Here is an 11,401-nt window from a genome sequence, read left to right on the forward strand (position 1 = left end):
ATGTGAATTATTTGTGATATATTTTGTATTTGTGGTGAAATTAGACATTTTATTGAAATTGGCATTCCAATATACATGATCTTGGCCATGCTCCTGCACCGGCGCGCACCTTCTTCAGGCACAGTTTCACGTGGAGAGTGTTGAGCCTTCTGATGGGTCAACTGAGAATTTTAATGTGGCTTTACATGTCCACAGAAATTGTGCCATAAACCTCCAGCTTGCAATATTTGCTGGGAGTTCACATGCAAAGTGGCATGAAAGTTTACATCGCTACCTCGTGTGGAGGTTTCAAACTGCAGCCTAACAGGACTTGCACCTTGCCCCCTCACTTACACGTGTAAGCTCATGCACTGAAATGGAGACTGACACGCTGACTGGCATCATGAATGTTAAAGAGGTAAGTGAAGTTACACGGATTATAATCTTGGTTTCAGACAAGCAAGCTAACCAGTTCTGATAGCTTTCACAGAGGCTCAAAGCTGAAGTGAATGACAGATAACGCACACACGGTTAGAAAAGGACACGTCACAAATCCTAATCTAATGTTTATCATAAACAAAATGATGAAGGGGTGGAGGAGTAACACTGTGTCCGTGTTGTTAGCTACACAAAACTTGCTGGATTCACTCGGGAGTACACGTCAACACACATCTGACGTAAACGTATGGACTTTTCCCGCATAAGCTGAACTACATGCTTTTACACAGTACAGTTCCGTCATGCCGCTTTAAACAAAGAAGGTTATGACTGGCTTTCCCATTAATGGAAACGACAACAGTGAGTCGCTTGTGGTTGTTTGTTTTTCTCAAGTGAAGCCACGCATTTGACCATGTACTGTGGCGTATCTGGCATTAGTGCAGCTACAGCACTGCCATACATGCTAGCTCGTATCCAAACGGACATTCTAAGTGACATTCAGTACTTTAATGTTTCCCATAATCCCCCTGGCGGGTCCCTGCGCTTCCCAGAATGCATGGCGGTGCCAGCAGAGCTCCGGTGTCTCAAAACACAAATAAACAATGGCTAGCGAGGATGTGGATGGAGTTGATCCAGCGAGTTCACGGGTGATTATAATGATGACGACATCTTCTCCCAAGTTGAGAGGGTTATCTAGAGGAGGTGAAGCACTTCTGCAGTGCCCCGATGTTGTCTTGTTGCCCGTACTTCACGAGGTTGTGCCCTGAACCAGAACTCTGCTGAAACTGATCTCTCATGTGAGTCACGGACCGCGAGATGGCACGAGATTCACAAGTGTGAAACAGCGAATAGGCATGACAATGCCCAATACTGAGGTGTGTTCATCAAATTGCTTGCCCACTGGACAGGTCAGAGACGACCTCTATCTGCCCAAGAGTGTAAATCTTAATGTAAATAATAACACAATATGTATAGTTTTCTGACAGAACCAATTTAAGAACAATCTGGGTTAATCAGGATTTGCAAGAAAAACAACAACAAATCTATTAAATTGTTTGTCAAATTCATTCCTAAGGACAACACAATAACCCAGTGGTTATGGAAGCCTTGGGCACAGAATGTATGACTTACTTCAGGAATACAAACAGCCTGCGAGGCAGAGTCAAGAAAAATACGCAAGACAAATCCTATCAGCACGGAAGGTGGTAGGGAGAAAATAAGATAGAGGGAGGATCTTGAGGAGGTGGTGAAGTACTGAATGAGGCGTGAGCTGCTGCAAGAGGCAGCCAGAGAGGCCATGCTCCATTCCATAACATTTATTAAATACTTTCTGCAGCGGTCAAACTCTCTCGCTGCTGCCAGCTGCGGTAAATCTAATTACATGTCCTACTTCTCACAAAACACGTTTATGAGCCAGGGTGAACACAGCCACATTTCATCACCTGAAAAATGACTCCTAGTCTGTTCTGCTCAGTGCACAGAGGTGCTGCGGTATGTTATCACTGCCATCGTTGACCCGAAGGAGGTTGTAGGAGGGAAATGGGGTCTTACCGAGCTGGAGGCCGTAGATGCCCAGGCGGGGATCTGTGGTGTTGTGCAGCCGTCTCTTCTTCCGCCAGCAGCGAGCGGGATACGTGTACATCTGTCCGGCTGCAATTCCTGCACAAAAACAATGGAGATTAAAAGGTGCTATAAGTGACTCCTCGACCACTAGAAGTCACACGAAGGCAATTAAAAGAGACCGTCACCCCCATTACTGCTTTCAATCATCCTGCTGTGATCATGCTGCCGCAGTGACTTCTTATTCTCAACAGGACGAAGAAATAATGGACAAGCTGTTATTCTCTGGGAAGGCTAGATCACAGTGGTAACGGACATGACCGTTTCATGGAACTGCCCATTATCTCCAGCATTTGAGGAGCTAAACAAGGCTTCTGTCTTTAGCCACTACCCCACAACCTTCCCTCTTTTGCATTGAGCAGACAGTATGGCAGTTGGAGCCTTTGGGCAGATCGATGAGGTCTTCAAAGACGTCATGTTGGACACATGTTGATTCTACTCCGAGGGCAACATTCTTGGTTAAAGGCATTTTTTTAGCCTCTAAATGTGGATTTAGGAGGAATTTCTACAATGCTGTGACTGTAACAGCTACACAGCGAGCACCGCTTTCACTTAATAAGTGTGGGGACGGGCAACCATTTCCCAGGGCTGGAATCACTTACACCAAATATGCAAACAGAGGAATCTCAAACTCCCATAAAAGATGGAGGGGGGTGTCGTTGTATTCTCTGCTCAGAACATTATTCCACCACAAAACCTTTATATAGAACATACTGGATTTTCTGCAGTAAAAGTCACACCGGAGTATAAGTCACAGTTATCACTTCATGCAAGAAGAAGCAAAATGGCCCACGTACAAAGGAGCAGAGCTAGCGAGCTAACTGATGTCACTATAAGTGAACAAAATGTGAGTACCCTGCTTCTTTCAGCCACTGAACACACGGTCAAATGTGAGGTGAACATACCACGTAATGAAATGTTTGAAACCTGGTGAATCACTTATACATTTACTACAAAAACACTGCTTTAGCCATCAAAAGCTAAGAGCTAATTAAAATTTGTTACAAGTATAAACCTCTTCGTTTAGCCACTGAAAAGATGATCATATGTGAGGTGAACATACAATGTAATTTAGACTCCTTTTTTGTCTTTTTTTATAAAATAAACTCACCTTTAATTTTCTTGTTCTTGTTAAAAGAGCTGTCCTTGTATTTCTAAATAAGTTCATATACACTTGAAATGTCATTCCGCCAAACTAAGATGGTGGCGCTACACAGAACAGTGCCACACCATCACCACTGCCCACCAAACCATCAACAGATAGAAACACCAGACTTAACTAATCACCTGTGGTTGCAGCAGGTAAACGTGGAAAACATGCAGGGCTGGTGATGTCCAGGATCAGGGTTGGTTGAGCCCTGGTGTAATTCATGTTATGCCCAAAATGCACACATGGCTAATTAAGAGATTAAATAGCTTTCCGCCCAGTACCTTAGTTTATACTCAGATTACACACTGTGTATACAACAGCCCAAATGTGCTCTAAGATAGACCCTGTACTGTATGTTAAAAACTGTGGAAGATTTAATTTCATGTTTCAGGTGCAATTCCACCAAAGCACCACATGGTGGAGTTAGACAGTTAGGTAAACCCACATAAGTGACTGTAATGTTCCCTCAGTGGGCTTCACACAGCCAGTAGGTGGTTCACTACTATCCAACTAAACAAAAGGACATGGATCTGGGTTGATTAAGCTGATACATACCAATATCAAGACACATCTAGTAAGTACATCAATATCCAAATTCTATTTGTTGAGTTCTATACACACAGTAATGAACACAAGCATCATTTTAATGAAGCAATTCAATGTCTAAGCTTTAGAAAAATACAGAGACTAAAACTCCCACACTGAACATTTCTGTGTCTGTGTGTCTTCCCACCGGGGCTACGATGGTGGCGTTCCATCCAGATGTAGCAGTTGTTCTGGGCCACACCGGTTTGCGAGTCAAGGAATGGCAGGCGAACGCTGCGTTCAGCACACAGGCGGGCGTTGTAGCTGCGGCACTGCTCGATTGCATCCTTATAGAATTGGTCGCCCAACCTGCAGGAATTGACATTTCAGGAAAGCAACACATCAGTGTGGCTGACATAAGATTATCCAAGTATGAACAATCACCAATACAGCAAATAATCATGTTAATCATGTGAATGACAGGTTGCAAACATCTGTTTGATGATCCAGTTGGGTCTATTAGATAGAAATGCATGAAACAATTACAATTACTATTCATCCCAAAATGTCCAGCTGTGCACATAACTAGTGCTCAGGTGTGCGTATGTGCTAAAAATACATTATGCACAGCAGAAAACACGGACAAACTTTTTCTATAAGCTGTCATCGCTTCTTTCCATGTTTTCTGCTGTGCAGCCGTTATTTTTAGCACACACACATGAACACCTGAGCACCTGTTATGTGCACACCTGAAAAGGTCTACATTTCTTGGTGTTAAAGCAATTTCTCTCTTCTGTGGAAATCATAGTATCAGTCTTCTTCCACCTAATCCTGGTCAGGTATTCTCTCTGGACTTTTACAACACACACCTTCTAAACAATCATGGTACGGACTGACTTTCTGGACAAAAGTCGAATTAAACGCCAGGTGAAACTGGAACTTTTAATGGTTTCTACTGAATTCAGAGCCACACAATTTTAAACATTCAACAATAAAGTTAGCTACTTAGTCGGCACCCTCATGAATTTACAGTAACTCATCAATCCAGTCAACTACAGATGCCTATAGTTACTTCAGAGCTGTTTGAGTGGCTTGGTGGCTTCCCTCACTCAGCTCCTTCAATTTATTTATTTCCTTTATTCAATTTCTGCTAATAAACACACCTAAATCCTGCACACTGTAGCTTCAATTGAAGACAATATCAGATCAAGTCTGGTCCCACAGAAGTGCCTTGGGTCCTGGACGGCAACCACCCAGGTACATCTTCACCACTCGAAAGACAATCTATCTACCACAGCCAGGTGGCATGTGGGTGACCCCTTGATATTCTTCAGCCAGTCGGGTCTTCAACATCAGATTACCAAAGGAAATAGTTAACTGAAGCACTATTACCATGCATAGTAACAGTATCCAACTAAATTAATGTCCCTTCAAACTAATTACGCCTTTGAGTTGCAGTATTCCAAGTGAGAGGCAGGTTTCTGTTTCTGCCAGTGGAAAGAATTTGAGATGGGGGGGATGCAACCCAGTTACTCCACCATGGCACTGTGGCTTCCAAAACTAAAGTTACACAGGTTATTACCGCTTTCTCACTGATCTGCCCACATAGGCTGTAAGAATCGTGGTGCTGACCCACGTTGGGGCACTGTGTGGGTTCTCGCACTTAGTTGCAGTTTCTTAAAGCCAGAGAGATTTTGGCAGTCCCTCAAGATTTCAGTGTTAATATTCAGAGTGAAATGGGGGAGGCCATTTCACATTCAAGCTCTCGATCAGTGCCACATGCCTGGTATGGTAATTAGCCTACTTAATTAATCTCAGCAGAGTGCACAGCACAAGGGCAGGTTCTAATTTTCGACGATATCAAAGACGGGTGTCGATGTTGGAACTCTAAAATGAAGGTACTAAACAGGAGGCATCTCCAGCCTGCTGCTGTATCACAGAGTTAGCGATAGCCATGAGCTCTTGTAGCGTGAACACTGGGAGACGGTCATTTTGAAAAAAAATTTATGAGCTTCGGAAAGCTTGTAGTCGAGCCTGGAATCTCAAAGCAGACCTGTGAGGTGGGAGTCTGACTGTTCTGCATTTTCCTCAAGGCACTTTATATCCTGCTGACCTTCTCTGCCCACTGATGAGACAGCGCCCACTGGATGAACAGTCGTGTTACGAATCTTGTTCCACAGAAAAGCATTACACTGCACTTCAGACAAAGCCAGTACTGAGGCTTCTTGGGAAGACTACTTAAGACAAGACCCTTTGTCCACATACACTGAAAACCATAGAACCTCCATTCTGGTGTAACATGGGAATAAAACAGCAGTCTCCAATGCAAAAAGTCTAATGCATTTTGTCCCCAGTTACCCTCGTACATAAGGAATTCGAACCCAGTTTCAGTGTTTTACCACTTAATCTGGAGGACACAGTATGTGATACTGTTGACCTGGCATGATATGATACCACGTCCACAGTATTACAGTCTGCATGTGGCAACTACAACATGATCCTGTGTGTTGGTGAAATGTGTCCGTGGTGCAAAGATATGAGCGCGCGTGATTCATCCAGGATGCAATCTGTGCTGTAGTTCATCACGAGGTGTATGAGAAGGGTTTATATAGAGGAACTGAGACACGACACTCTCCAGTCACCAAATACTACAGTTTATAAGTACACCTTCTACAATATGCAGATCATTAAAAAAACCCAAACCATTCCATGCAGGGGTGGGCAGTACCGATGTGCTAGTGCACCACAACATGGATTGCACAATACCATTAACACCATAAGTAAGCAACAGCTTAATGGGCCTTTCACACTGAATACTTCAGGCCAATCCATCAACGCATCCGACACATGACGTCAGACGAGTCGCTTCGGAAGCGGCAAGGGGGCGGAGATTGCCACGTCACACTCTGGCTGTTTCCACAACCTGAAAAAAGTTCAGCGATCGCCATCTTGAATTTGGGTCGCCTGAACCACAAAAAAGCTTTAAAAAACAGCAGTAGAATGATTCTCCCATCACCCTGCTGGGAGAAGCTTTTTTTTCAGCTACTTTTCGGCGTGATGACTTGGTGGGATATCGATCGAACCACAACAGCAGGCCGACCCGCATGGAGAAGCCGGCCTTCAGGCATCATCACTGGGCAGACCGAGGCAGGCAGCCGGGGGATGGAGCAGACCCAGTCAGTCCGAAATCGCCCACTTTTTGGATATATGCAAAGTCCCAGTTTGCCCAGCGGAGTTTAGTTCTGCAGCTTTATCGAGGTGAGAATAATGTAAAAATAAAACGTGACGTTTACTGAACTGCTGTGAAGGTTTAATGATCAGCTAACGTTAGCGTAGCCTTTTAGCACAGTTGATCTGAGTGAACGCTTTAATTTGTAAATGGTTCAGTCTTTTTTATTTTTACCAAATAAAGCTACAGCTTTTTTCAGACACCACAAAAGCTCAACTTTAAATAACTTATTTTTTCGGGCGTTTTTTTTTTTTCCATCGTTTTTTCCATTTTTTTTTTTCCTTTTTTATATATAAACTGTTTAGTGTTTCTTTATATTTAAAGAAATATTTTTATTTGTCCCAATCAGGAACATTTGCTCTGCAGACAACCAAACTTCCATTGATGAGCTGAACACCACGAAGTCCAGTCGAAAGAAAACATCTCTGCTCTTAAAAACAGGAAAAAAGTGTCTTCAGCAACACCACCAGAGTTCAAAGCTGCAGAAGAGACCTTCATCTGGTCCAGAGAATCCAGCATAACATCACCTGCTTCTAAATAAAAGGCTCTTTCAACAGCTACTATGTTATTATTTTTTTAAAAAGCGGTTTCATTTTATATTTTAATAATAAACGGATCATTAACAATGTCCATGAATCAAAGTCAAAAGACATTTGCACAGATCGAAGCTCTCCACTTATTGCGCTCAAATTCATATTTTAGAAATGACTCTATCCTGATAATATTAAAGGCAATTACATATTTTGGCGAAATTACAAGTTGAAATGACCATTAAAAAAATTCATCATGAGGTTTATGTCACAGAAATCCTACTTAACAATAACTGCAGTGTGATTGTAAAATTATTTCCTGTTGCATTTATAATAAACATTTGCACTTATTTACAGTGTCTGTTTTTCTGGTTGAAATGAGATATAAATAATCTACCAGACTTAAAAAATGTACAAATTTCCATGTTATTTTGTCTAAAAATAAATGTCTGAGGTTCCTTATGTTAAACAAGAAATGATCTAATCTGAAATAACAGGTGGTTTTAATTTACAGATGAAAGGTTTCTAAAGAACCATTTATTGATTTATTTAGCTATTTTAATTACAAGTGTTCTAAACTTTTTTTTTTAACAGTAATCAGAAATTCTGAGGTAACAAACAACAAAAAACATTTCAAAGGATTTTTCTTCAGAAAACTGCTCCATAAATGAGCAGTCCTGTTTGTTTTGTAGAGATCAGTGGTTTCTACACCGATCCATTTTGTAGAGATCAGTGGTTTCTGCCACTAGTCTTCCGTGTTTTGGCCCGACGCGTCATTCCTATTGGACAACGCAAAGGTACGTCACAGCTCAGAGCATCGAAAGTTGGAATGGATTGAACTTTGACCGTGTCAGCGTGCTGACAAGCGGCAATGCGCGCTCCCGTCAGAAGCGTCGATTTAGCTCGGCTTTTGACGTGACGCTTCTGACGCATCTAAAAAGCAACGTGTCTTATTGAAAATGCTTTTTAGACCGATTTTTGATGCATCTGACGTATTCAGTGTGAAAGGCCCATAACTATACAACAGCCTAGTCATAAAAAACGTAAGCATTTTATTTTCTTCAAAGGTTCACAGGGGTGGTGGCCAAGTGGTTAAGTTAATTTATTTACAGTGCAGATGGTTCCCAGTTCAAACCCACCCCTGTCCAGTCTCCATGTAATATGAAGTTTCAACTTTTATGCCGGATGCCCTTCCTGATGCGCCAAATCGACATGCAGGTCCACCTCGGATCTGCTGTGGCGACCCCGAGTGAAAACAAGGAAGCAACCGAGGGGACTTACTTTTACCACCAACTATTATTTCAGTGTTAATCCATGATGTGAATGTGCAGGCACGTCGCTTTACTAAAATCAGACCAGCTGAAAAAAGTCCCAGAAGCAGCCTTGAGTTCATGCACCTTGAGGTGGGAAGAAAGCAACACTCCAGAGATTAATCAACTTAAATAGAGGGTGCTGGCTGGTGCGGGGTTTCTGGTCAAAGACTTTCTGACATGAGGGCAAAGCGGACGGACCTTTCTACCCCAACAACAACACTCAACTTTTCCTCTCTCCTAGTCTGGAGTACTACATGCGTCTGTTTTACCCTGTTCCACTGTAAAAAGGCAAGAATCTATGTCCAATCGGGGGTTAAAAAAAATAAAAAATTCAGAAGACAGGGACTGCACTGACCCCATACACAAGAAAATTATTGTCGTGGATATTGACATTTTTGATACAAATGATTCTCGCCAGACATGACAAAGCCACATCAGGTTTCTGTTTCCTACGTTATCTCATAAGACACAGACTAAAATGTTGCCTGTACAGAATTTTATTTTAGAGTTGTATTTAAGCAACTTTCACACCTGACTTCATTCCCCATGAGCTACGCCTCATCACCGCCCACCTGCGCCTCAGGGGGAGGTCGGCTCATCACTCAGCACAAGTTGGGAAAGGTCCACTGAACTCCCGTCAGATTCTAACATATTCAAAATTTTCAGGAGCTTTATAAAACTTGAGGCGCTGCCCAGGAATAACTCTGCGCCAAATATGCCAGGAGCGACAGTCGCTCTGGGACATCTGTCATATTGCACCATGTTGTAAATCTCATCCATGGACTGTGCACTGCAGTATCTTTTCTCCTGAGGTTATCATACAGTCAAAATCTTGTACAGGCTCATGTCGACATATGTCACAGGAGTTTCTCAAGATTACACACCCTGAACATTTGAAGTGACAGGCACCCTTGAAATTCCAGCCTATGAGGACTAGGGATGCACGATACTGAATTTTTTGCTGATATTTTCAAAGTAATTTTGTTTGATGCAGATATACAAACCAATATACACTGAGGGTTTTTCAAATTTAATTTCATTGAAGAGCATCATGTGTCATGTGCCAAAATTGTCCTTCCATGTTCAACAAATAAAAACAATAAAATCTTAATTTAACAGAAAACAATTTTTACTGTAATTTAGTTTTATTTTAATTGGACACAGAACTCTGAAAATAGTTAAACTGTAAATTTTTGAACCAACTAATCACTTTCTTTTTAACATAAAAATTACATGTATAATTTTTTCCCACTTTCTTAAATTAAATAAAAAATTATGTAAAATGACAATTTTTTCATTACATAAAGGTTTGTGTATTAACAATTTAACAAATGTTTTCCTATTGTAATTTTAAGGTTGCTGGACTTTTAGTGCCTTTCAGTGAAGGTGTCTGATTGTGATAATTGGGTGGAAACATGTAAAATAACTTTCCCCCCCTAAAACCTTCAATGAAAGTTTATGCAATCTATTTATTTATTCTACTTCATTTGAATTAATGTATTTTCTTTGACTGTACTGGCTTACATTTACACAAGGTATGACAAATAATATTTGATTCCACCCTAAATGTATCATTTACAAATGACATTTTAGATTACAAAAAAATAACAATTTACAGGGCATGATACTTGAATTAACAGGGTTTTTGAAATGACTATTTAAAGGTAACAGTGAATGTGCTGTCTGTATGTGAAGCTTGTTTCTTGGGACGCATCAGTATCTCGTGGGAATTTCGAGCTACAAACTTACTGAGATGTATAATATTTCTTCATCTACTTTGTTTATTTGTAAAGGAACCATGTACAATAAAGAACATAAATGTTTCCATTTGATGCATTATACCAGAGTTAGCTTAAAGCTAATTTACATCTGCAGTCCCTCGGAACATCACAAAGATAAATAATAAAACATCACAAAAACATTATTTCAAAGCTGCAAAACTAAAGCTGCGTTTACACATAACGACGACAACTCACGAATGCTACGAAGTACACATTCTTGGCCGCTGATCACGAATGTGATGATTTAAGGCAGAGGTGTCAGGTGTCCTCAGGAACTGCTGCAACCTGTTACCATGCATTACGATTAATGGCACGCTTTGCTGGAGAATTATCATGAACCATTCCGCACGGTCAAACATAACGTTTCGCACTGTTCCGCGTAACATCGCATCGTTACTTTCTGTCACGTTGTGAATGAGGCGAATTGTCTCCACCCACACCCCTATATTCATCCATCAGCTGCTGCATAATTCAGATCGCTCCCGTTTGCTCCTCAAAATCCACAGCAGAAGAACTTTGTGACTGCATGCTTAGTTGGGCTCTGTGCCACAGAGTGGAGGAGGAGACTGAGAGAGCAGGGGTCAAAATACATTTTTTTTAACCTACCTGCACTGGTGCTAGTAACAAAAAAGTTACTTGCACCAAAAAAAAAAAAAAAAAAAAAAAAAAAAGTTATTTGCACAACCAAAAGTCAGTCTTATATCAACCTTAAAACTCCTCCTCAGATGTGTCAGACTCTTCCTCTCTGGGGAGTTTGAGGGGAGAGCAGCAGCAGCAGCATAAGCAGCCAGTTTTTTTTTCACATGCGCGAGCGAACGAATCCTCCGTGAAGATTA

The 11,401-nt window shown here is 41.4% G+C and overlaps 1 protein-coding gene across 3 annotated transcripts in view; it reads right to left on the bottom strand.

Moving 5' to 3' along the window:
- Window positions 1-11,401, bottom strand: part of LOC117532329 (zinc finger protein DPF3-like) — a 72,319-nt gene that overhangs the window by 18,601 nt on the left and 42,317 nt on the right. For all 3 annotated transcript variants that reach the window (XM_034195647.1, XM_034195648.1, XM_034195646.1), the window contains exons 2-3: window positions 3,921-4,081; window positions 1,969-2,076 (exon numbers count right to left, since the gene is read on the bottom strand). In XM_034195647.1, coding sequence (XP_034051538.1) covers window positions 1,969-2,076; window positions 3,921-4,081 — 269 coding nt within the window. The remainder of the gene's footprint in view (window positions 1-1,968; window positions 2,077-3,920; window positions 4,082-11,401) is intronic.

Source organism: Thalassophryne amazonica, chromosome 19 (genome assembly GCF_902500255.1).
Source record: "Thalassophryne amazonica chromosome 19, fThaAma1.1, whole genome shotgun sequence".
Taxonomy (NCBI): domain Eukaryota; kingdom Metazoa; phylum Chordata; class Actinopteri; order Batrachoidiformes; family Batrachoididae; genus Thalassophryne; species Thalassophryne amazonica.